The sequence below is a fragment of the Bufo gargarizans genome, chromosome 2, assembly GCF_014858855.1.
Source record: "Bufo gargarizans isolate SCDJY-AF-19 chromosome 2, ASM1485885v1, whole genome shotgun sequence".
NCBI classification, from domain to species: domain Eukaryota; kingdom Metazoa; phylum Chordata; class Amphibia; order Anura; family Bufonidae; genus Bufo; species Bufo gargarizans.
This window is the reverse complement of record NC_058081.1, coordinates 249,344,742-249,371,412: the sequence shown is the minus strand read 5'-3', so window position 1 is coordinate 249,371,412 and position 26,671 is coordinate 249,344,742. Positions and strand designations below refer to the sequence as shown.

The 26,671-nt window shown below is 43.2% G+C and overlaps 1 protein-coding gene across 1 annotated transcript in view; it reads right to left on the bottom strand.

Annotated features, from left to right (window-relative positions):
• CPNE8 (copine 8) overlaps positions 1 to 26,671 on the bottom strand; it is a 269,455-nt gene that overhangs the window by 65,293 nt on the left and 177,491 nt on the right. The window contains exons 7-10 of the mRNA XM_044280216.1: positions 23,191 to 23,254; positions 12,333 to 12,436; positions 5,045 to 5,149; positions 2,611 to 2,652 (exon numbers count right to left, since the gene is read on the bottom strand). Coding sequence (XP_044136151.1) covers positions 2,611 to 2,652; positions 5,045 to 5,149; positions 12,333 to 12,436; positions 23,191 to 23,254 — 315 coding nt within the window. The remainder of the gene's footprint in view (positions 1 to 2,610; positions 2,653 to 5,044; positions 5,150 to 12,332; positions 12,437 to 23,190; positions 23,255 to 26,671) is intronic.

Here is a 26,671-nt window from a genome sequence, read left to right as displayed (position 1 = left end):
ATCTGAGGGTTAAATGTCTGCAATTATGTTGGGTTATCTAAATAACAACTGATCGGCAGGGGTATATGTTATCAGACTGGAACCAATCAGCTGTTTGGCAATAGCTCCAGCGCAATAAGCAGATAGCCCTATCTACTTTGTAGTGGACTGAGCTTATCAACGTAGAGAAATAGTACAAACAGAAAGCAGAAATGTGAAAGTTTGGTGAATACAAGGACACTTTTTATTTTTATTTTGGAGTGCTGCCATTTTCCTATTTTTGGCTGTAATATACATATGCTGCTGATTGCATAGACAGAGTACTTGTGTCCAGCTCCATCCCTTTGCCATCCATTTATAGTACTGTGCGAGAAGTACTTTATGTCTGTGTGTGGTTAATGTATAGTGAAGTGCAGAAACGGGTTAAATAGAACCTGTCGCCACAAATTGCAGCGCAATCTGTAGGCAGTATGTTATAGTGTAGGAGGAGGATCTGAGCAGATTCATATATAGTTTTGTGGGAAAAGATTCAGCAAAACCTTTAATTTATACATTTATATCTCTCTTTCTATACTTAAGATTGCTCCTGTGTACAACTATCAGTGACTGACAGCTATCTATGTATACACACTTACACAGAGAATACTAAAAAATCCCTGATAACACCTCCCCGTGTACAACTAGCAATGACTGACAACTATTTCTGTATACACACCTACACAAAGAATGCTATCAATCAATGGTAACATCTATCCCATGTACAGCTATCAGTGACTTTCACACTTGCGTTTAATGTTTCCGGTATTGACATCCGGAAGAGGATCTCAATACTGGATAAAACCGCTTCCGTTTTGTCCATATTCATTGTCAATGGGGACAAAATGTAACTGAACAGAACAGAATGCTCCAAAATGCATTCTGTTCCATTTGGTTGTGTTCCCATATCAGAGAGCAAACACAATAGAAAACGTAATTGCTCCCCATTGACTTTTAATAATGGTCATGCCGGATCCGTCATTGCTATTTTAATGATAATACAACTGGATCCGTTCATAACGGATGCAGACGGTTGTATTATTAGAAATGAAAGCGTTTCAGGATCAGGCAAAAGCGCAAGTGTGAAAGAAGCCTCGGGGTATATCCACACGCCTGTATGCATTTTGCAGTCCATGTGACATCCGTGTTGCATCCGCAAAATGGACAAGAATAGAACATCTTTTTTACGGGATTATGGGCAGGCATACAGATGTGGACAGCAAACGGTGTGCTGCCTGCATTTCTTGTGGTCCCTTGAAATGAATGGGTGCGAAAAAATGTGGATCAGATGAGGACCAAAAATAAGATCACGTAAGTGGGGCCAAAAACAAATTATGTGTACATACAGCAGCCTCCAACATGAACACCATAACGCACACAGTGGCAGTGTAGCACGGCCTTGTAAAGTACAGCACAGCCGCTCATTCACTTTGAATGATAACAGCCTTGCCATGCAATCTCTGTAGACCATCATGATTTCAGTGGTCATGCGGGCAGCTGCTGTATTTGTGGTTTGAGCCTGTAAATATGGTCACATCCATACATGCCCCACTTATTGTCTACCTAACAAATATACTGTATGTGAACAAGAAGTAGGGGGACAGGTAAAAGAGAGTCGGGGAGATTTATGAAAACTTTTGCAAAGGAAAACTAACTTGGTTGCCCATAGAAACCAATCAGACTCCACCTTTAATTTTCCAAAGGGGCTCTGAAAAATGAAATGTGGAATCTGACTGGTTGCTGTGGACAACTAAGCTAGTTTTCCTTTGAACCAGTTTTGATAAATCTCCCCCGTGACAATGTCTGTAGGATCTCTTAACATCCAGTCCCAGGCTAATGGTGGGGAGAATGGCTGGTGAGACGCGGTTTTTCATAATTTCCTTTTACATCACTTCCGGTTGGGTGAGAAGCATTACTCGAGTATTGGTCTTTCTTTGGGCAGTCTCTCGGCCCTCCCATTGACACTAATGACGAACCTGATGGATTGTGGTGGCAGGACCCCTGCATTTAAAGTAAATGTTCTTAAGTTGTATTGCTTCATATTGTTCCTAATATTGATGAAGGGGAAATTGTACTCCCCAAAATGAGTGAAAAAAAGCTATCCTAAAAAGGTGTGGTTTCCCTAATTCACTAGCCTCCTGTAGGATTACAATTTCTGGTGACCCTGGAATGGGAGGTGAGCAACATAGGCTACGTGCTCCCCTGATGGTCCCCCCTCCCAAGTAGAGTGAGTAAACACCTACTTTCGGCAACAGTGGTTTTATTTTAGGTTTTGGTCAAAAGCCTCCCATTTGTTTTTAATGTGTTCTTGTCAATAGGGAAATCTAGCATCTTCTTATACTGAATGTTATTACATTCCCCTGAAAAGTTTAGAACGAGACCATGTTTTATCTTGTCCATTTTTGGATATAAAATAATAAAATGGTGATATATGGAGTACATAAGAGTTTTTTTTTTTTTTGTTGGTCTGTGTAATAAATACGTGAAATGTTCTGCATTTTAAACTGACAGTTGAAAGTGTGATGCAAATTTCCATACTTTCTAGAAATTTCCCATCACACAAATGAATGACAAAAACATATGCAAATACTATACCTTCCATCTCTATCCCAGTCATAGACTTCCACTTTAATTGTTCTGTCAACAGAGAACAAATGCAGATTTATTACATAAGGGACAGTATTCCAATGAGCATCAGAACATAAAAGGTTTGAGAGTACCCAATGTATATGCTACTATAAAAACTATTTTAATATGTTTTCTTCTTATTCTGTAGTAGCTACTGAAGTGATGTGTCCAGTATGGATATATAGCCAGGGTGGCCATGATGTAACTATTGAACCACATGGTGTTGCAGACCTTTAAAGCGCCTACAACTGTAATTACTATAATTAGCTAATAACTAGCCGGCACTGCTCAATATGGCTACCATAAATAACTTCAACGTATCCAATAGTGTGTAACAGAAGCAAAACATGAGATAATACAGAACTAGAATAATAAAAATGATAATGGTTATTAGAAAATACACACAGGGTATTAGTTAAAAAATACTAAAAAGCTCATAGTGCTATAATAATCTATTGCAGGACAGTGACCATGATAGGTGCCATCCCTAAGCTTCTTCCCTCCCCTACGGAATACAATATGTACCAGAAATACCCCAATATTCAAAATTGTCAGTGCTCATATAAGAACAAACAATAATCCAATACTAATTACAATGACCCTTAAAGGGAACCTGTCACCATGAAAATGCTAAATAATCTGCAGTCAGCTTGTTATAGAGCAGGAGGAGCTGATCAGATATATAGTTTTATGTGAAAATATTCAGTATAACTTGAATTTATTTAAATTCCTGCTCATTCTGGGCTTCGGAGGTGGTCTTATCAGTGACTGACAGCCTTCCCTCTATGACTGTGTACAGAGAGAGCTGTCAATCACTGATAGGACCGCCTCCTGGACTTCACAGCCCAGAATGAGCAGGAATTTAAATGACTGAAATACAAGGTTTACTGAATCTTTTCCCATAAAACTATATATCAGTCTGCTCAGCTTTTCCTGCTCTATAACATGCTGACTGTAGATTACATTGCATTTTCATGGTGACACATTCCCTTTAAAGTATAATCACCCAATCCTTATGCGCTGTTCAGACAAACAATGCAAACAAATATTTGAATTACGATACTAAGTAAATACAAAAACAGAAATTGGAGGGAAGAGCAAGTGGCTCCTTCAGGATGGCGATATACTGTATGTTATCTGATGTTTTGCCAGTATTACACAACTGGATATGTTGGATATGTGGTTGGTGTCATGACTATTATAAAAAAGTGCCAACAAATTCAGTAAGGTAGTCTTGGAGTTCAGAGACCGTGCTACAATACCAGATGTGTCCTGACAGAGAAGATCAGTACATTACTTCTGACTGACAGAGGCCCCCGGTTCTGACAAAGACCGTAAGAATGGGAAAAGATGTCTACATTCAGGGCAGTGTGTATTATACTTTATTATACAGCACTATGACTGCCAAATTTGAATGTGCACTGCTGTGACTGTACTTACTCTATGGAGAATGTTATGTGGCCGATTTTATTGGTAATGTATGGACTATTCTGTACGTGTAGGCATTACTGGTTGGTCTACACTACTGCAAACATTTAATTAAAAGGCATGTCAGCAGATTTGTACCTGTCAAACTGCCTGACCTGTTACATGTGTGCTTGGCAGCTAAAGGCATCTGTGTTGGTCCCATATTCATATGTTCCCGCATTGCTGATAAAAATGATGTTTTAATATATGAAAATGAGCCTCTAGGAGCAATTAGGGTTTCGCTGTTATACCTAGAGGCTCAGCTCTCTCTGCAACTGCTGCACCCTCTGCACTTTGACAGGGCCAGGCAGTGAAGGCAACATCATGTCTGTCCCTATCAATCAAAGTGGACAGAGAGCGGCAGTTAAAGAGAAAGTGTATCAGCAACGCCCCAGTTGCTCGTAGAGGCTCATTTGTATATATTAAAACATAATATTTCTCAGTAATGCAGGCACATATGAACATGGGACCAACACAGGTGCCTTCAGCTGCCAAGCATACATGTAACAGGTCAGCCAGCTTCATAGGTACAAACCTAATGACAGATGACCTTTAATGTCCCTGTAATAGTAAAGAATATTGGGTCATGCAACTGACATAGTGTATATGTTTTCATATTTACAAATATATTCAAATATATACGGTGGTGGATCTGTTATCTACCGGCGATATCTCTCACTGTTATTCTGCCTGTGCAGGTCATTTTCTGATGACACATTCCCTTTAAAATATCAGACGCCCAAACAAAGTCTCACTAGAATATATCTTATTGATTTGCCCAGAGGCCCTGCCTGGGTGTCATTACAGTCCGACAGGCTTGAACCATTTCTTTTAATTATTAATGAATCCATTGCTACTAGCACAGGGATCATCTTCACATAGCCTCAGAAATCTCTAAATTGTAAAAAACGGCAGAAAATCTCACATTTCTTACCTGTCAAAATCCCCATTGCACAACGCTCTAACTGGAATCTTGAAAGCCTGCCACACCGGGTTTAATGTGTTCTTTACTACTTCTGTCTTGTGGCAAATTGTGAAGCTGACGGAAAAAAAGATATTAGCCTCATAACAAGACATGTCACATAATAAACAGTTCTGCGCTGGAGTGACATGAACCTAATTTATTTAGACACTGGGTGCAACTCTGGCCCTCTCTGACCCTCCATGTAGCTGGCAGTCAAATCTACGCAAGCTATGCGCAGATATTAGTTAAAATTTTTGGCATTTTCTGGAATAAATTATAGCAAATTTGTTGGACCACAACAGGGCAATGTGTGACTTTTTGACAACACTTTTCTGATGCGCAAAGGTTAATACATTTCCCCTATAGTCTTTAAGCCACTTTGCAGTAAAATAATAACCATTTTTTTAGTTTAATGGGAAATGACTTATACTAAAATTCCAATCACAACCACAACCATCCACCTGCCAGTAGGTGTGATTTTGTTTAAACTGTTAATTTCTAATTTTCTGTAGACTGCATAAATGATAAAATATAGACTGCATAAAACCACATAAATTATCCTTAATCATCTGGCTGCAGGGAGAAAACAAACATTTACAGTATTTTCTGGAATTAAACAGGAGTTGGACTTCAGCCCCATTGACACGTCTGCAATTCTGTTCCGCATTTTGCGGAACGGAATTGCAGACCCATTCATTTCTATGGGGCCGCACTTCCGGGTCCGCATTTCCATTCCCGAAAAAAATAGAACATGCCCTATTCTTGTCTGCACAAGAATAGGCATATTCTATTAGTGCTGGCAAAATGCAGAACGCACGTTGTCTGTGTCCGTGTTTTGCGGATCCGCCAAACATGCTCGGATGTGTGAATGGATCCTTAAAGTGATGCACTGCATTGTAATGTTTTTGCTGAAGCAAGAGTACAAACCATGTAAATGCTATGGTGACATTAATTAGGAAATACATAGATACCGTGTATATTCCATAACATCGAGCAAAAGATGTGAAATCAATGTGAATTTATTAAAGGTCATTTATGAAGTCCTTGTGAACTACATAAAACAAACCCCTCTGTCTCTCCGTTATGCAGGTGAGCTCCATACATGCAGAGATCCTCTATATACCACACACGCCACAATACATGTACTGTATAGGCTGCAATATGTTTTGAGTTACAAAAAAAGGATCCCATTCTAATAATAGCATTAAAAAGCCTCTAAGAGAAATAAAGAGTAAAATCATTAAAATTGTTAAACTCACTTCTTGTGGAGGCATTATTATACAAACACGTTTTTGGGGAGGATTTCCATTCCCTATTAATTGCATTGAATTGGACGAGAAAGAATCCTCATCTTTTTAACGTTATCCTGGTTATAAGAGGTGTTCCCCAAGTTTCAGGGCTGGGTCCATTACTACACTGAACAAAAATATAAAAACGCAACACTTTCAGTTTTCTTCCCATTTTGCATGAGCTGAACTCCTACATACACAAAAGACCCATTACTCTCCAATACTGTTCACAAATCTGTCTAAATCTGTGTTAGTGAGCACTTCTCCTTTGCCGAGATAATCCATCCCACCTCACAGGTGTGGCATATCAAGGTGCTCATTAGACAGCATGAATATTGCACAGGTGTGCCTTAGACTGCCCACAATAAAAGACCACTCTGGAATGTGCACAGTTTTGCCTTACTGGGGGGGCAAAACAAAGTTGCAGAATATTGGTAGGAACTTGAACACGCTATCGTATACGCCGATCCAGAGCATCCCAAACATGCTCAATGGGTGACATGTCCGGCGAGTATGCTGGCTAAGCAAGAAATGGGATGTTTTCCGCTTCCAGGAATTGTGTACAGATCCTTTCAATATGGGGCCATGCATTATCATGCTGCAACATGAGGAGGATGGGAAAAATAGCACCGTTTCTATTTTTGCAGATGACACCAAGCTATGTAGTATTATGCAGTCTATATGTTACAATGGCGATTTATGGCTTCCGCTGTCCTGTCCTTCGTAGTTAAGACTTGTATTCTTTGTATCTCTGTCTTCAGCAGTGCTAGGGTTTGCTCTGAGAGCTGCTGCATGGCTGTGTCAAGTTGCTAATTATCTGCTCCTGTATAGCTGTGTTGCTGACCTCACTTCATTGCCTGTGCAATTAACATCTCTCTCCATATTTTCAGAAACTACAACTCCCAGAATGCTTCATTCACTTCTATGGGAGTTAAAAGAGCAGTCAAACATGTATTCTTGCTGGGAGTTGTAGTTTCACAGCAGCTAAAGTGCCAAAGGTCGCTGATCCCTGCTTTAGCTAGTCAGAGCATGCAGAAGAGCTATTATCTGTTTGCGTGATTCCTGGTTCCTGACCTGTGCCTGCTCACCGTACTGATCCTGTGCCACCTGATCTGACCTTTGGATTGTTTCCCAGATGCGCACAAACTCTGCAAGCCCTGACCTTTGCTGGTGTCCTGGCTACTTGTACTTCCCTTCCCTTGGTGCCACTCAATTGTGTCTTTGATACACATGGGTCAACAGCCAATCACAATGGTACTATTTCAAGAGGTAGTAGCCAGCAGCCAAGACCAGATCCCTGCATAGCGGGGAAAGGGTGAATACCAGGGGAGAATAAAGCCCTTAGGTATAGTCCAAAGTCAAACTAGCTGGTTGGCAGAGTGGTTCCACAACCATTACCTATAACACTATGGAATATGTTGATGAACTTCAAGCTGACTTGGACACTCTGGCCCTGATTTCTGCCTTCAAAAAGTTGCTAAATAAGGCTTTTCTGGACTTACTTGTTCACCAATTTAGCGACTTTTTTCATTTTTACACCACTCACTTCAGTTTTGACATACGGGTTGGAAAGTGAGTGTGATTAGCTATGTTAAAGGGAACCTGTCACCAGGATTTTGGGTATAGAGCTGAGGACATGGATTGCTAGATCGCCACTAGCACATCTGCAATACCCAGTCCCCATAGCTCTGTGTGCTTTTATTATGTAAAAAAAACGATTTGATACATATGCAAATTAACTTGAGATGAGTCAGAGCTTGAAAATATGACTCTTCTCTGGTCACACAAGTAAGATATGACTCTTTTATGTTAATTTGCATATGTATCAAATAGTTTTTTTTACTCAATAAAAGCACACAGAGCTTTGGGGACTGGGTATTGCGGATGTACTAGCGGCCATCTAGCAACCCATGTCCTCAGCTCTATACCCAAAATACCGGTGACAGGTTCCCTTTAAAGAGTTTTACTCCAAATTTATCACTGAGATTTTTTTAAGAAGTTGCAAAAAAGTTACAATCTCACTCCAGTACGAAGGTTGAGTAGCAAAACTACAGTAGTTTTTCTAGATAAAAGTGTTAAGTTTAATAATGAGACAAATTTATAAGTTTAAAGCATGCCCTCAAGATAAATTCTCCCTTTGAGTGTTTGGACATCCACTTCATATGTGCAACATGGGTAAATTTAAAATTATGCACCTTGCTTACTTACAAGCATCTTATGTCCTAGTGATAGTAAGGCTATATGAACACAACAATTGTGTGTTTTGCATTCCGCAAATTGCATGGATGGCGTCAGTGTGCGTTCCGCAATTTGCGGAACGTCACGGACAGCCTTTAATATAACTGCTTATTCTTGTCCGCAAAGCGCGGACAAGAATAGGACATGTTATATTTTGTTTGCGGTCCACGGAATGGAGCCACGGATGCGGACAGCACACGGAGTGCTGTCCGCATCTTTTGCGGCCCCATTAGGTGAATGGGTCTGCATCCAAGCCGCCAAAACTGAGACTCGGATGCGGACCAAAACAACGGATGTGTGGATGCAGCCTAACTCTGGGAATGTCACTTGTACAAAAGGATTTGGATGTACTTGTAGATCACGGGCTAAATAACAGTATTTAGTGTCAACCATCTGCTTCCAAGACTAGCAGAATATTGTCACATGTTAAAAAACGCATGGACTCACAGGACAGGCATGTAATATTACCATTTTACAAAGCAATTGTGCACCCTCATCTGGAATATGCATTTCAGTTCTAGGAACCAGTACATAGAAAGGATGCCCTGGAGCTGGCAAATAAAGACTAAACTGATAACAGGCATAGAGGGCCTTAGTTATGAGGAAAGATTAAAATAATTAAATATATTTCGTCTTGAGACGAGGCACCTAAAGGGGAACAAGATTAACTTATATAAATTCAATAAAAAAAAAAAAATGACCTGTACAAAAAATATGGTGAAAATCCCTACAAAAGACAAGGGGGCACTGCCTCCACAAGTTAACCCCTTGGCGACCTCCGCTATAAGTGCAGCGGGCACCATAACCGGTTTCAAAAATCAGAGGCAAGGGGCGTTTGTATGTTATCAGCCATAAGACTGATTGCGCACATTTAACCCCTCAGATGCTGTGGTCAAATTATTATTTTTTCAGTATTAAAACTTAGGAAAAAACCTTCAAGTGTGGTATCGTTGTAATTGAACTGACCTGCAGAATGAATGGAATGCCTTACAAAAATATGTGGCAGAATTGCGTTTTTTTCCCAATTCCACCCCATTTGAATTTTTTTCCAGCTCCCCACTACATCATATGCAATATTAAAGGAAATGTGTCACCAAAACTGTTTTCTGACAGTTAAAACCAGATAGTAACACATATCCTTTTTTTTTCTAATCTGTTTGAATTTTCTGATTGCAGATTTTTTTATTCTATTTCCTGAACATAATTATGGGGGCTGTCATCTTGCTTGAGCTGTTATTAACAGCATTTACACAGCAAAGGGATTCTGTCACCAGTTTTAACCCTCTCCAGATAAAAATATGGTTATGTTCAGGGAGCTTTACTGATTCCTAATGTGGTCTTATAAATGTAATCTGTAGGGTCATTTTGCCTAAAAAACGCTATTACTAACCTGTCATTCATAAAAATAAGGTGCCCAAGGGGATGTAAATGGATCCAAGCTGCCGCCCGCACCCGCCGCCTTTCGTGCCCAGCGCCGCCTTTCCTGACCTCAGCGCCGCCTCATAATCCTGTGTGACGCCTCCGGCTCTCCCTCCCTCCCCCCTCCTTCTGCTCTAACATCTCGCGCGTGTGCACCGGCCTCTGCCTGATGCACCCATGCGGACTTCTCAGTTCGGCTTCATGGAGCGAAGTGCGCATGCGCCGGCACTTCGCTCAACCTCCCGATGACCTGCACACTCGCTCCATGAAGCCGCACACGCGAGATGTTAGAGCAGAAGGAGGGGGCAGGGAGGGAGAGCCGGAGGCGTCACACAGGATTATGAGGCGGCTCTGAGGTCAGGAAAGGCGGCGCTGGGCACGAACGGCGGCGGGTGCGGGCGGCAGCTTGGATCCATTTACATCCCCTTGGGCACCTTATTTTTATGAATGACAGGTTAGTAATACCGTTTTTTAGGCAAAATATGACTCTACAGATTACATTTATAAGACCACATTAGGAATCAGTAAAGCTCCCTGAACATAACCATATTTGTATCTGGAGGGGGTTAAAACTGGTGACAGAATCCCTTTAAAAAAAAAAAATGGTTTACAGCAGCCACATGGGCCATGGACACAATGGTCAGGAGGAGACCTCACTGACCTCTATGGGAGAGTTTTCTAGGAATGTTCTGTGACCTGTGGAAAGGACCTATTGTGAATGGCGGATCCTGTCTTATCCATACACAGAGGTGATAATTAGATAATCAGGTAACTGCAGTAAAGTGATCAGTACAGACCAAGAAGTGGCGCCTAGTATTAGGCTTAGCAGCCACAGTGAAAACTTCAGAATTTTATGTTTTTTGTTTAAATATAGATATTGACATGGGAAATAAAAAATATAATCAAAATGTTAAACATAAAAACAGGATTTAAACAATAGGTTATTTTCTGATGACACATTCCCTTTAAATAGTGCCATTAGAAAGTACAACTTGTACTGCAAAAAACAAGCCCTCATAAGGCTATGTGAATGGAAAAATAAAAAAGATATGGCTCTGGGAAGGCGGGGAGTGACAAAACCAAAGCGTGAAAATAAGGATGTTTCACTTCAGCAAATGGCATTTATTAAGCTGACAAAATTAATGCAATCACTTACTAATATACTGTGATTGTCCATATTGGCTCCTTTGCTGATTCATTTTTTCATCACATTATACAATGCTCAATTCCAGGGGTTGTGACCACCCTGCAAATCCAGGAGCGGTGGCGGTGCTTGCACCTTATAGGAAAAAGTGCCTTGCATTAACTTTGACTACATAATAAATGCCATTTGCTGTAGTGAGACAACCCTTCTTAAAAGGGCATCTGTCAGCAGATTTGTACCCATGACACTGGCTGACCTGTTACATGTACACTTGGCAGCTAAAGGCATCTGTGTTGGTCCCATGTTCATATGTGCCCAGCTCTCTCTATAACTGCCGCACATTCTCCACTTTGATTGACAGGGCCAGACAGTGTAAACGTAATCACACTTGGCCCTGACTTCTGTTGCAGAGAGAGCAGAGCTTCTAGGTGTAATGGCAATGCCTTCGTTGCTCCTAGAGGCTCATGTGCATGTAATAAAACAATCTCTCTCAGCCATGCGGGCACATATGCACATGGGACCAACACAGATGTCTTTAACTGGCAAGTGCACATGTAAAAGGTCATCAAGTTTCATAGGTACAAATCTGCAGACAGATGTCCTTTAACTGTGTAATCTTTCCTGGGCCTTTAACGTGACCCTCTGTTGTGCTCGGGTTCTCATATCAGTGCATACGTCTAGTGTCAGATCAACAAACCAAGGGCACCATTGGTAAGCAATACCCTTTTTGGCACTAGGCTTGCTTACATAGGGGTTTCACTATAATATCTGACTTTCTATAGATATTCTCCTATGACTACAGATTTATGGAATCGATGCAGGTGGCAGCTAAGGGAATTTTAAATGAAAAAAAAACATACATAAGTATTTTATACAAGAATAAGATGCCTAAAGCAACGTATTAGGCTACTTTCACACTAGTGGCAGGACGGATCCGACAGGCTGTTTACCCTGTCGGATCCGTCCTGCCGCAATTTCGTCGTGCCGCCAGACTGCTGCTCCATCTCCATTGACTGCCGCCGGACTAAAATTCCTGCATGTCCGACTTTTTAGTCCGGCGGCCTCTCACCACGAACATATAATTGTACAGACACAGTCTGTGATGATTAGTTAGATACATGGCAGTAATAGAAGCAGTAGAATCAATAATACTTAATAAGTGACATACCTTCCATCTTCATTGCTTCGGTAAAACACTAGAAATGGGTCAGACTTTCCAAAAAAGTCTTTCTTGTCAAGTTTATTGGCACAAAACTGCATTAACACAGCATCCTAAAAAATGTATGAAAAATGCTACATTAAGCCTAATAATATAACACACCATGACTGGAGCATATAGTTAACATATGTTTTCCTCTATAAAGCCTATATGTTAAAATGTATGCATTGACTTTCTTTGATTAAAATTAATTTAAAAAAATAAACAATATGTATTTGATATTTTGATGTATGGAATAGGATGGTGGGTTTTTCATTACAGTCCAGAATCAGTATACTGCATATGTTTGGCCTACGAAAAACCTATGGGCATGTCACCAATATCCAGTAGGGTTGCCACATTACACTCTACATTGCTGGCTCACCTACAGGATACTGGAGCCTAGGCGATAGAGCAGGTCTCTCTTTACTGGTGTACACATAGAAAATGATTATGGTACATATACATACACTATAATACTTTTTCTATATAAATGGAGTTAGGCTTCGTTCACATCAGCGTTCAGCCCTTCCGTTCTCCTACTCAGTTATAGGGGCAGGAAAAACAGAAAGGACGGATTCGGCACATAACTGAGCCGAACGGAGCTAACGAACCCCATAGACCACCATACACTAATGGGGTCCGTTAGGTTTCCGCCCAGTGGAAGATTTTTGAAGCGGAGATAAAAATCCTGTATGCACTACTTTTGTCTCTGCTCAAAAATCCTCTTCTGAGCGTAAACCTAATGGACCCCATTATAGTGTGAGGGGTCCGTAGGCTCCGTTTGGCTCAGTTATGTGCAGAATCCGTCCTTTCCGTTTTTCCTGCCCCTATAACAGAGAAAGGCTGAACGCTGATGTGAACGAAGCCTTACATGTTCATATTGACGAGGGATGTTTTTATCCCTCGGTGTCTATTTCGGTGTCTTTGTTCTCCTATGATTTGTCTGGTAATAAATCTCATTGGTATGTAACAAATCTAACAGACATGAAAAACAGTCAAATCCAAAAGAAGGCACAGCTTTGGACATTTTGTGAGAGGTTGAGCCTGGAAATCGTTAATTTCTAACGATAATTTGTTTTCCCTTAGTCCTAACAGCAGCACAGATGGGGTTAACTGCCCCTGTGGACTGGTAGGACCGGCGGAATTTTAATGAGCCCAAGAACCAATAAACGATCTTCAGCTCCCTGAAAAGGAGGAGATCACCCCCCAGCCCACTGTGTTTATAACAAGCATAATGTATCTAGGGTGGGATATTTGTGTGCTGCTGTTAGGACTAAGGGAAAACAAATTATCGTTAGAAATTAACGATTCCCTTACGTCCTACCAGCAGCACAGATGGGGAGATAGCAAGAAGAATCCCCTAGGGAGGGTCCTCATGCCTGGCAGAACTAAGAACAGTCTGCCCAAAAGCCGAAAACTCTGCCATCCTAGCATCTATCCTATAATGGGAGATGTAGGTTGACTCAGAGCTCCAGGAGGCCGCCTTGCAGATCAGCTCTAAGGGGAGAAGGCTTCTTTCCGCAACCGAGGTGGAGACCGCCGTAGTAGAATGGGCTCTCACAAACTCGGGAGGATCTAAGGATTGGGAGACAAAGGCTTCCCTAATGGCCTCCTTGATCCAGCGACTAATGGTGGCTTTAGACGCTTTACGGCCTTTAGACTTACCGGCAAACAGGATAAGGAGATTCTCATCTATTCTGAACTCTCTGGATCTATCCACATAGATCTGGAGGCATCTTGAAATATCCAGCGGGTCTCTAGCTGGAGTATCAGAGGAGGAGGTTGTAAACAAAACTGGTAAAGAGATTACCTGGTTGATGTTTTGAAAGGTAGGCACCTTAGGTCTGAAGTATGGTAAAAACTTCAGGAGCACTCTATCCTGTAGGAAGATGATGTATGGATGAATTGCAGAGAAAGCCTGCAATTCAGAGACTCTTTTGGCTGAAGCTATAGCCAGAAGAAAGACCATCTTTAAAGTTAAAAATTTGAAATCTACCTCCTCCAAAGGCTCGAAGGGGGGAGATGCTAGCCCCCTGAGCACTACTGAAAGATCCCACTGGGGAATAGGTTTCAGTATAGTGGGCTTTAGTCTCTCAGCTCCCTTCAGGAAGCGTTTGATGAGTGGGTCCCGAGAATATGGCCTGTTGAGACAGGCCGAGATGGCACAAATCTGTACCTTCAAGGTAGCTGGAGATAGGCCTCTGTCTAATCCATCTTGAAGGAATTGTAGTATCGCAGGAAGGGGCGGATCTGCGGACGCCACCTGTTTGGAATCACACCATGCCACGAAGATTCTCATGATCCTGGAGTAGGCCTTCTTTGTAGACTCTGCTCGGGAATGCGACAACGTTCTCAGGACCGACTCGGAAAGCCCTTCTATGTTGGGAAGGGACTGATCAACCTCCAGGCTGTCAGGTTGAACCTGTGCAGATCTGGGCAGAGGTGAGTGTCCCACGACACCAGGGTCTGCTCCGGGGGGAGTCTCCAATATTGTCCCCGACTCATCTGAATGAGCTGGGTAAACCAGGATCTCCTGGGCCAAAACGGTATGATGGCTATTACCGAGGCCTGATCCTGACGTATTTTCATCAATACCCTCGGTATCATGGAAAACAGAGGGAAGATGTAAGCCAGCCTGAACCTCCACGGTATCGACAGAGCATCTATCGCCAGGGGGTTGTCTTCCCTGTACAGGGAACAGAACCTCAGCACCTTGGCGTTGAACCTGGTTGCCATGAGATCCACCTCTGGCATACCCCAACTGTGAACTAGCTGCCTGAAGATCTCCGGATGCAGAGACCACTCCATGGTCGGTAAACCTCGACTTAAGCGGTCCGCTATCATATTGAGGGAGCCTCGAATATGAACGGCAGGTAAATGGGAAAGGTTCAACTCTGCCCACCGAAGGATCACCCCGATCTCTGATAGAAGGGGCAATGACCTTGTGCCTCCCTGTTTGTTTATATAGAGAACCGCAGTCATATTGTCTGACTGGACTTTCACTGCTTTGCCCCGAATCTGAGGGGCGAAGTGAAGGAGGGCTAGCCGGATAGCTCGCATCTCGCGAAGATTGGAAGAAAGACGCCGCTCCAGAGGGGACCAAGATCCCTGTATTGGGGATCCGTCCAGGTGAGCGCCCCAGCCTACAAGGGACGCGTCTGTAGTCAATATGACCCAAGCTGGTTGGGTCATAGACTTCCCTGCTGGTAGCCGAAACCACCATCTGAGGGAATACCGGGTTTGACCGGACAGGGAGCACAGGGAATCTAGCCCCGCAGGGCTGCCGTTCCATAAGTGTAAGACCTCCGACTAAAGAGGACGGAGGTGCCATAGTGCCCAAGGGACTGCGTCCGCAGCCGCTGACATGAGCCCCAGCATCTTCATGAGAGTCCGGATAGAGACTCGACGAGGGACATAAAGGACCTTTGCCAGGTCCTGAATCCGCACTTTCCTTTCTAGAGTCAACCGGAGGGACATCTCCATAGAGTCGACCACGAATCCTAAATAATGGATTGAAGTCGATGGGCTCACATTCGACTTCTGCCAGTTGATAATCCAGCCCAGGCGGAGGAGAAAGGAGATTGCGATCTGAAGATGGTGGGTAAGGACCGGAACTGAAGAGGCTTTGAAAAGCCAATCGTCCAGATAAGGAATAATGGTCAGTCCTTGAAGTCTCAAGGCTGCCACCACCGACACCACCACCTTGGTGAAGATAAGGGGGGCAGAAGAGATTCCGAAGGGAAGCGCGGCGAACTGAAAGTGCCTGCGGACCCCTGAAATCTGGACCGCGATCCTGAGGAGTTTCCGGGATGCGGAATGGATCGGGATGTGAAGGTACGCATCCTTGAGGTCCAGAGTGGCCATGACGTCCCCAGAGTTGAGGATATGGCTGACTGACCTTATGGTTTCCATGCGAAACCTTGTTTTTCTTATAAATCGATAGATAAATCTCAAGTCGATAATCATCCGGAGATCTCCCGTCCTTTTGGGAACCAGGAACACTGGTGAATAAATCCCTAGACCCCTCTCCCCTGCCGGCACCTCCTCTAGGGCTCCCTTGGAGATATAGTCCTGAATGTAGGATTCTAGGACCACTTGTTTGGCAGACCCGAAATTTCGTGTGGCGATGAATCTCTCTGGGGGGAGAGAGATGAGATCTACCCGGTACCCGACGAAAACTATGTCCTGGACCCAGGGGTCTGCAATCAACCGGCTACAAGAGTCTTTGAAATGGGTAAGACGGCCCCCCACGGGAATCTGGGGGAGGGGTACGGGAAAATCTAGAGGAGACACTGCAGGGGCAGCAGGGCTTATCCAAGAGCCTCGAGGAGGCCCATAGTCAGGAGGGTTTTGCCTCCCTGGTGGGTTTACGGGAGCGTCTTGAATATTTACGAGACGGCCCCCCCAATCTCTGCGCATAGACTGCTGTCCCGGACGACCTTCGCGCTTCTTCTCCTGTCTGGGGCGTCCCCGAAAGGGCTGCTGGGGGAGGCTCTTCCCCTTTTTATCGGAGAGCCCCTCCATTATCTTGTCCAATTCGGACCTGAACAGCCTATCCGGTTCGAAGGGGAGCCCACAAAGGTTGAACTTGGACGCGTTGTCAGCGATCCATGGTTTCAGCCAAAGTGGCCTGCGGGCAGCTGAAACTAGGGCCATAGTTTTGGCGGCCAGCTTCAACTGCATCTGGGTGGAATCGACCAGAAAGTCCATAGCCAGATTGGCTGACTTGAAGGCTGCCAGGATGTCATCTCTTGACACGCTCTGATCCACGTCCGTCTGGATTTGGTTGAGCCTGGAGCGTAAATAGGCGGCTACCTCCGTGGCCGCAATTGAAGTTGATGCGGAGGCAGCAGCCGCCGCGTAACTCCTTCTAAGGGTGCACTCTGCCCTCCGGTCTAGAGGGTCCTGCAGACTAGACCCATCGCCTGCAGGAACTAGAGTGCGCCGGGACAACTTGGCTATAGCCATGTCCACCTTGGGAATGGAACCCCATGATTCCACCAAGGGTTTAGCCATCGGGTACATAAGTTTGAATTTTCTGGTGAGTACTGGACCTTTCTCAGGCTTTCTCCACTCTGTGCGCATCACAGAGAGGAGGGTCTCATCCGCTCTAAAGACACGCTGTGTCCGTCCGGCGGGATCGGAAGACTCCCCCATGTCAACATCCTGGTCCCCCGACCTAATGGACTTGAGTAACTTCTGCGTCTTTTCTGGAGGGAAAAAGCAAGAAGTAAATTCTTCTTCCTCGGAAGAAGACCCCACAGAACAGGGGGTAGGTCTTTCGACCGATGCGACCACCTCCATGGGAGTCTGAGATGGACCAGGTAGCCTCTCATTAAGCAGCCGTACCACTCCCTTAATGGAATCATCCATGTATGTTTTTGTCCACTGGAACATCTTCTGCATCGTGGGTTCCATGGATGCCGTGCGACAATTCTCACATCTGGAGTAAGAACAGCCGTCATCTAAGGGTGTGTTACATTCGTAACACGCCAAATGCGTCCTCTTGGCCCCAGCCTTCCGCTGATCCGGATCCTTAGAGGAAGCCATAGTCTGTAATTGGAAAGAAAAAAACAGGTCATAACACCTACAATACCTGGAGGTGGAGAAACAAGACCTTAAGGGGGCCCACCAGCACTAGAAGAAATTAGAGCTGTGAAAAAGAGGAACAACAAACCCCAAGTCAAGCAATATGAAATATCTCAAGGCACAGGGAACTCTGGAGCTAACTTGTGAAAGCGACGCAACCAGAGCACTGACTGACAGGCTCTTGGGTGCTTTAAAGGAGGAAGCCCCGCCCCCTGGGCGGTTCCTAGATCGTAATTAGCCCAGCACAATAACAGAGCCTATAATGGCTCAGCTTTTCTAAATGTCTCCCTAGATTTAATCCTGGGTCCCAGGATGTCTTTTATAAGGAGACAGTTAATAGAAATGGTGAGTTTTACAACCTCACCGCATCGCTCCGGAAAACCGGAAGTGACGTAGCGCACCCAGTGCGCGTCACTTCCGGAAGATGGCGGCGCCCATAGCGCCGCAACCATGCGGTTGGAGAGACGGGACACCGCATGCTGAGATGAAAGAAGAGGGGAGGGGACACCCCCTTCCCCGACGGTACCCCAGCGACAAAAAATCGCCGCGATCAGGCCTAAAATAAAGGCACTGAAAGCAGGAAAAAAGCGATGCTTTAGCTTAAGAGCCCCTAAGCACTCTTCAGCTCCCTGAGGGGGAGCGATACGCCAGTCCACCTGTCCAGAGGACAGAAATAAACACAGTGGGCTGGGGGGTGATCTCCTCCTTTTCAGGGAGCTGAAGATCGTTTATTGGTTCTTGGGCTCATTAAAATTCCGCCGGTCCTACCAGTCCACAGGGGCAGTTAACCCCATCTGTGCTGCTGGTAGGACGTAAGGGAATACAATACTAGCCTCTTTTCTTTTTCTAGGTCTCCAATGACTAGCTGATGATGTGTGGGGTGGAAAAACATTGGTAGGACCCCTTTGATTCTACTCAGTCTTCACCAGAGGAAACTGGGAGTTAAAGTTCTTTTCATGGGAGAAACTGAATTACACATCATCTCTAATATCCTCCCTGTTTATATAATTACTTTTATATTTACAAGGCTATAGGTGCATTTGAACCTTGCTTTTATTAGGGTACTTTCACACTATTTGTCAGACGGATCCGTCTGACAAATGCATTGAAATACCGGATCTGTCTCTCCGGTGTCATATGGAAAAACTGATCCGGAATTTATTTTTTTCACAAATTTAAAGGTCTGCGCATGCACATACCGGGAAACCGGATACGGTTTTCCGGAACACTTGGTACCGGATACGGTATTGATACATTTAAATGGAAATTAATACCGAATCCGGCAATTTTGGCTGAAAATAATACAGCAGCAAAATACCGTAAGAGGGACTGAACTGAAGACATCCTGATGCATACTGAACGGAATGCTTTCCATTCCGAATGCATTAGGAATTATTTTTCCGGTATTGAGCCCCTGTGACGGAACTCAATACCGGAATACTTTAACGCTAGTGTGAAAGTACCCTTCATATACTTTCTATAGATATTCAGCTTTTTTTCCAGTCTTGTCATCTCAAAAAAATAATGAGAAATAGACAAAAGATAAGAGAGAAAACCCTTACGCTAGGAAAACACACACATTTCTCTAGGCAACCTATTGTCATATGTTATTATGCATGGCTGATCTGACATATCCCTCTGGACCTAAGGTATAATATTGCAAACTAAATTTTGTTTAGATCCCCTCATTTATCAAGTCATCTTTTCCCTCTACCCAATACCTAGCCTCTGAAATGAAGCACATTATAATAAAAACATAAAGCTAGTAATGACAAAGCTAGAACAGCTATTTTGTGGAGATTATTATAAGGCCTTTAATTAGAAATGCAGGCTTAGATCAGTAATATATTCATTAAATTCTATTGATAACACTGTATTATTAGCATAACTCTAAAATATAGATGACTCACATCTTTCCACAGCTTGTAGACGCTAGAGATTATCACTATTACCAATACATTTAGTTATATGCCAGGTAATAGATAATTTTTTTCAGATTGAAAACAGGCTATGGTAGATATACAGTACAGACCAAAAGTTTGGACACACCTTCTCATTCAAAGAGTTTTCTTTATTTTTATGACTATGAAGGCATCAAAACTATGAATTAACACATGTGGAATTATATACATAACAAGTGTGAAACAACTGAAAATATGTCATATTCTAGGTTCTTCAAAGTAGCCACCTTTTGCTTTGATTACTGCTTTGCACACTCTTGGCATTTTCTTGATGAGCCTCAAGAGGTAGTCACCTGAAATGGTCTTCCAACAGTCTTGAAGGAGTTCCCAGAGATGCTTAGCACTTGTTGGCCCTTTCACCTTCACTCTGCGGTCCAATTCACCCCAAACCATCTCGATTGGGTTCAGGTCCGGTGACTGTGGAGGCCAGGTCATCTGGCGCAGCACCCCATCACTTTCCTTCATGGTCAAATAGCCCTTCCTTTCAAAGTTTTCCCAATTTTTCAGCTGACTGACTGACCTTCATTTCTTAAAGTAATGATGGCCACTCGTTTTTCTTTACTTAGCTGTTTTTTTCTTGCCATAATACAAATTCTAACAGTCTATTCAGTAGGACTATCAGCTGTGTATCCACCTGACTTCTCCACAACGCAACTGATGGTCCCAACCCCATTTATAAGGCAAGAAATCCCACTTATTAAACCTGACAGGGCACACCTGTGAAGTGAAAACCATTTCAGGTGACTATCTCTTGAAGCTCATCAAGAGAATGCCAGAAGTGTGCAAAGCAGTAATCAAAGCAAAAGGTGGCTACTTTGAAGAACCTAGAATATGACATATTTTCAGTTGTTTCACACTTGTTTGTTATTTATATAATTCCACATGTGTTAATTCATAGTTTTGATGCCTTCAGTGTGAATCTCCAATTTTCATAGTCATGAAAATAAAGAAAACTCTTTGATCGAGAAGGTGTGTCCAAACTTTTGGTCTGTACTGTAGATAGATAGATATATCTTACTTACATACTTTTAAGGAGATATCTGGGTGTTAAGTATTGAAGAACCCCCGCCAATAATCAGCTGTATGAGGAGGGTGGGGTGCTCACTAGAGCTTACCAAGTGGTTTCCTAGCAGCTTAACAAGCACAGTGCCGTCCATTATACAGTGGCAGAGCTTCGTATTGCAGCTCAGGTCACATGGACCGCTCCAGCCAATGACTGGTTTCAGGGGTGATGTGGCCACAACCAGCACATCACCGCTGAAAAAAGTGATGAGACCATGCCCACGCACCACCAGAAAAAAAAATGTGCTGGGACCAGAGGATGTAGACATAATGGAGAACTGAAGCAGCGGGGAACAGGAAAATATGAATCTTCTGTTTTAGCTAGCAGGCCACACGCACCTACTTAAAAATCATAATACCCCGAAAACCTCTTTATGAAGTTCCCGCTGGGCACTTCTTTAGCAGACAAGCGTCGTGTGATCTTAGCGGCAATCCCTCCCACTTAGGCTTGACTGATGCCTGTGCAGGGAGCCAGTGGATGAAGCATTGAAGATTTTATTCAAGACTAAATGGTACTTTTTCTCTCCCAGAAAATTTGAGTAATTGAATGAAGTACACAAGATGTTAAAAATTATTTTTCTAAAGTATTACTGCTGTTCTAGTCCTTAAATTCGTCTGTAGCCCCTTGTCAGGAGTTCACCCAGCCAAACCACAGTGCATGACGGTGCCGAGAGGGTTGCCATGCCAACCAGCCAAGTCCAGGCTGGTCAAGCTGTCAGTGTGACTGGAGGCTGAGGAAGTCAGACCCTGCGTCCAATCCCATATCTAGGCTTATTCCTAATTGATTTTCCTGTAATTATTTGTATTGAAATCCTAGTTCTTGAGCAGTGTGCTTCTCACTACTATTTCATTAGAACTCCTGGTGTCTGACTGAGGCCTGTTTCTGGATTAAGCTCTCGTCTGCTCATTTTGCTTTATCAGCCTCTCCTGGTTTTGACCCTGCTTTTAAACTACTCTTTGAAGTCATTCTAGCAAGCTTGCACCAGTAATCCTCTACTTTACTCATCAGTAGGGATGAGCGAATTTGTGCTTTCAAGGTCGTGCACAAGGTTCGGGTTAGCTAAGAATTCCGTTACGGATTCCGCTACCACGGACCATAACTTATTATCCTTGGTAACGGAATCCAGAATGGAATTCTTAGATAACCCAAACCTTGTACGCCAAACCTGAAACCACAAGTTCGCTCAACACCACTCATGAGATGTAACCTGGGTCCCCAGCAGCCAAGTCCATCCTGCCTTGCAGCAGGCTCTGTGGAATCCCTAGGCTTAGGCCTCATGCACACGACCGTTGTTTGGGTCCGCAAAACGGCGGCTCGGATGCGGACCCATTCACTTCAATGCACTCTGTAAGCTGTCCGCATCAGTGGCTCCGTTCCGTGGCCCCTTAAAAAAAATATAACATGTACTATTCTTGTCCGCACTTTGCGGACAAGAATAGGCATTTATATTGCCAGTGCCTGTTCCGTTTCGCAAATTGCGGAAGGCAACACGGGCGGCTTCCATTTTTTGCGGATCCGCGGTTTGCGGACTGCAAAAAACAGCACGGCCGTGTACATGAGGCCTTAGCCTTAGTTTCCTACTAATCAGAGTGGTTAAGGAAGACTGATAGCAGTTTCTGAGTTCAGTGGTTTAGAGGAGGTCAGAACTGATGATCAGTTTCCTTCACGCTGCCAGTAAATCTCTTTTTTCTTAGTTTCCAAGTTATATTTCTATTTATCAAGCAGAATTCTCTTATGTATCCAGTGATCCAAGGCAGTCAAAGTTACTGACCTCAGCCTGTAATATATTGTGCATGAACAGAATGTAACTAAATTAAATGTATTTTGCCATAGACAGTAACCTCTTTGGTCAGCTTGTTATCCTATATACAAAATATGCTTATAGAACATAGAAAATTATTGCACAGAATATGAATATACAGAATTGTGCAGTGAGATCATTTGATGGTGATTTAAAAAGAGCTAATGATCCCTATAGTTAAAAAAAGAAAAACACAGGTAAAACACTGACTGCTGTTTTTCTTGTTTGGCGGCGCACTACCGTTGTGTAGAAAATATTTTTCTTTAACAATTTCTTTAAAAGGAAAAATACAGTATTTACATATGGTTTTCACACTGCAGGAATAGTGTGCTCTCTTCTCCATACACCCCAGCCGATAGAGGCGATAGGTAACTATGATGCTGGGAGAAAATGAATAAACCAGCTACTTACCCGGCAGTTGTTCAGCTCTTCAGCAGTAACTATGATAGTTCCACAGTTTTTTCCTGGAATTCCTCTATTTCAAAAAGGAAAAGCATGTAAAGACAGGGACATATCAAGGAAAGCTTACAATGTAAGAGAGTAAGTATACGTAAAGCCTGCGACTGACAGTATAAAGCAATGGCCTAGAAAATCATTTCTAATAAAGATTTTGGAGCCATAGAATTCTTCTGTGATATAGTTATTGTGCTACTGGAAGCAGTGATGTGTAATATTAGCGACCCCCCACCCCAATCACTTCCATTTGCTCTAAGGCAGGGATCGGCTGTTCTGAGACTACAACTGACAGAATCCTCTTTTCACTTTTATAGGAGTTACAAGAACAGCCATGTAAGTGTGCATGCTGGGAGTTGCAGTTTCACAGCAGCTGGAGTGCTGAAGGTTGCTGACCCTTAGGCCTCTTTCACACGGGCGTCATGTTTTTTGCCCGGATAAGATGCGGGTGCGTTGCGGGAAAATGCGCGATTTTTCCGCACGAGTGCAAAACATTGTCATGCGTTTTGCACTCGCGTGAGAAAAATCGCGCATGTTTGGTACCCAGACCCGAACTTCTTCACAGAAGTTGGGGCTTGGGATTGATGTTCTGAAGATTGTATTATTTTCCCTTATAACATGGTTATAAGGGAAAATAATAGCATTCTGAATACAGAATGCATAGTATAATAGTGCTGGAAGGGTTAAAAATAATAAAAAAAAAGTTAACTCACCTTCTCCTCTTGTTCGCGTAGATCCCAGTCTGTTCTTTTGCTGTGGGCTGAATGACCTGAGGTGATGTCAGATCACATGCTCCAATCACATGGTCCATCACCATGGTGATGGAGCATGTGATCTGACATCACCACAGGTCCTTTAGCCCATAGCTAAAGAACAAACCGGGATCTACGCGAACAAGAGGAGAAGGTGAGTTAACTTTTTTTATTATTTTTAACCCTTCCAGCACTATTATACTATGCATTCTGTATTCAGAATGCTATTATTTTCCCTTATAACCATGTTATAAGGGAAAATAATACAGTTAATAGACTGTCACCTAGAACCCATGAGTGAAAATCGCACCGCATCCGCACTTGCTTGCGGATGCATGCGATTTTCACGCAACCCCATTCATTTCTATAGGGCCTGCGTTACGTGAAGAACGCACAAAGAGGAGCATGCTGCGATTTTCACGCAACGCACAAGTGATGCGTGAAAATCACCGCTCGTGTGCACAGCCCCATAGAAATGAATGGGTCAGGATTCAGTGCGGGTGCAGTGCGTTCACCGCACGCATCGCACCCGCACGGAAAACTCGCCCGTGTGAAAGGGGCCTTAGGCTTTCTGTCGTAACATACTGCACAAGGTAAATGTACCATTACAACACTTTAGTTATTAAGGCCTCTTTCACCCCAGTGTTATTTATTTCCATTGTTCTGCTCCGTTATAGGGAGTGCTGGATTGGGCACACAACTGACACAATTAGAGCCCAACAGATCCCATTGACCATTGTCGTGCATGCAGGAATTTTCTCTCTGCTCCTTTTGACGAAATCTGTGAAGGAGGTCCTGGACGAAGCCTCCAATGCAGACGTGAACATCCCCTAATAGTTAAAATAAGGATGTGAAAGCATCCTAAATCTGGTTTTGCTAATTAAACTGCCTTATTATTGTAAAGCCATATTTTTTGCAATTTTTTTTTTTGCAAGCAAAGCTAAGCTAAGCATTAATTTGTATACGGTAGATTGATTAGGAACAATCTAATTGCTTTTATTCTCTAATTTCTTTATTGTAGACAATCAAATCAGCTTTTTTTGTTTAAAAAATCTTTTTTCAAATTTTTTTTTTTTTTGCAACAGACAATAACTAGACAAAATATTGTAGCATCCAACAGGCAGTAGTGTAGTTCAGTGACAGTCACAAACGTTCCCTTCCTCTTGTTACGTCTGTACTGTCATTATTAACTGCAGATGTCCCTGCATTTGCTCCCTGACACAGCCCTTGATTTATACTGCCAGATTATACCGGAAATGAACATTGCTACGAACGCTCTTTCCAGATAATCTGCCAGTGTTAAGTTGCTGCAGATCACCCAATGAACAAGGAAAATGCTTATTCACTGGGTGAATTCATCTTTTATGTGGACTAAATCATAGTTTCTGGGCAGCAGATTGTGCTGTCTGAACAGTTCTCTGCAGCCTATAAGCAATGCATCTGTATGAGGATGAACTCATCCCCATACAGTGGAGGGGATTGCAGCAAGTAAACACAGTTTTCACCTCCACTGACGAGCCAATAAATGTCTGTCTGTTAGTGCAGTTTAAATGCGCCTTAAAGGGGTTGTCTCATTTCAGACAATGGGGGAATATCACTAGGATATGCCCACATTGTCTGAAATTAGGCAACCTATTTAACATTCAATACCAAACTAAAGCTAGTTGAGGTATGCAAATCCACTTAGCAAACCACCACTCCCACCCAATCTGCTGATTGTGAGGCCATGATTTAGCTTTTTGTATGCTAATTAAGGCATCTGAACTCTCTCAGCCAATCAGATCAATTCACTTTCAGTGGTTGCATGTCTTTGCATCTCCTTCTCACCATGGGACCGAAGTACATATCAATATCAGACATGTCCTCCATAGTAGGACATGTTGGCTAATCTCTCAATTTTAACATCAGTTTGCGGGTTTAGTAAGACCGCAGAGTGCACCTGTCTTTGCAAATATTATTACATATCAATAATCCAAGATAATGGATCGATTATGCGATTCAAAGGGGTATTTTATTTATCCAGCCATGTAGTGCATGGTATGTTTAATTACAAACAAGAGTAGCAAGGCCACCAATGTTTTGGATCACATTCATGTTTAAGACCCATTATCAAGCTGGTGGGAGCAGGTACCATGTGTATGGCATGCATATTCCTTTGAATTGCATAACAGAGTCTTGTCTTATCTTGGAATATTGATCAATCAGATATATGGAGATTGCTCAGATTTCTGTACATATACCTATGCAAGCAGACAGCGGCCAATAGAACCTAGTCTAAAACCAACCCAAACCGCACATTCAACTTCGGCAGTGGATGAAGGAGAATTCACAGATGTACGTAGGGTGTAGTCACAGGACTGTGGGGCCGTTGTGCCTGTGTTGGGGACCGCAAACCGCAGGTCCGCAAAACACTAGCACCAGCCGTCTGAACTCCGGTGTGGACCCACTGACTTCAATCAGTTCGCAATCCACAATATGCGGTGAAAGGTAGGACATGTTCTATATTTTCTAGCGTGAAGGCACAGACACAAAAGCACACGGACGGGCTTCCATGTGCTTCCAGGTACGTATGTCCGTGCCACAAAAGATAGGACATGTCCTAGCTTTCGACACATCTTGCGGATCGCGAATCCATTGAAGTTAGTGGGTCCACACCGTGAGGTGGGGATCACATGGCCAGTGTGGCA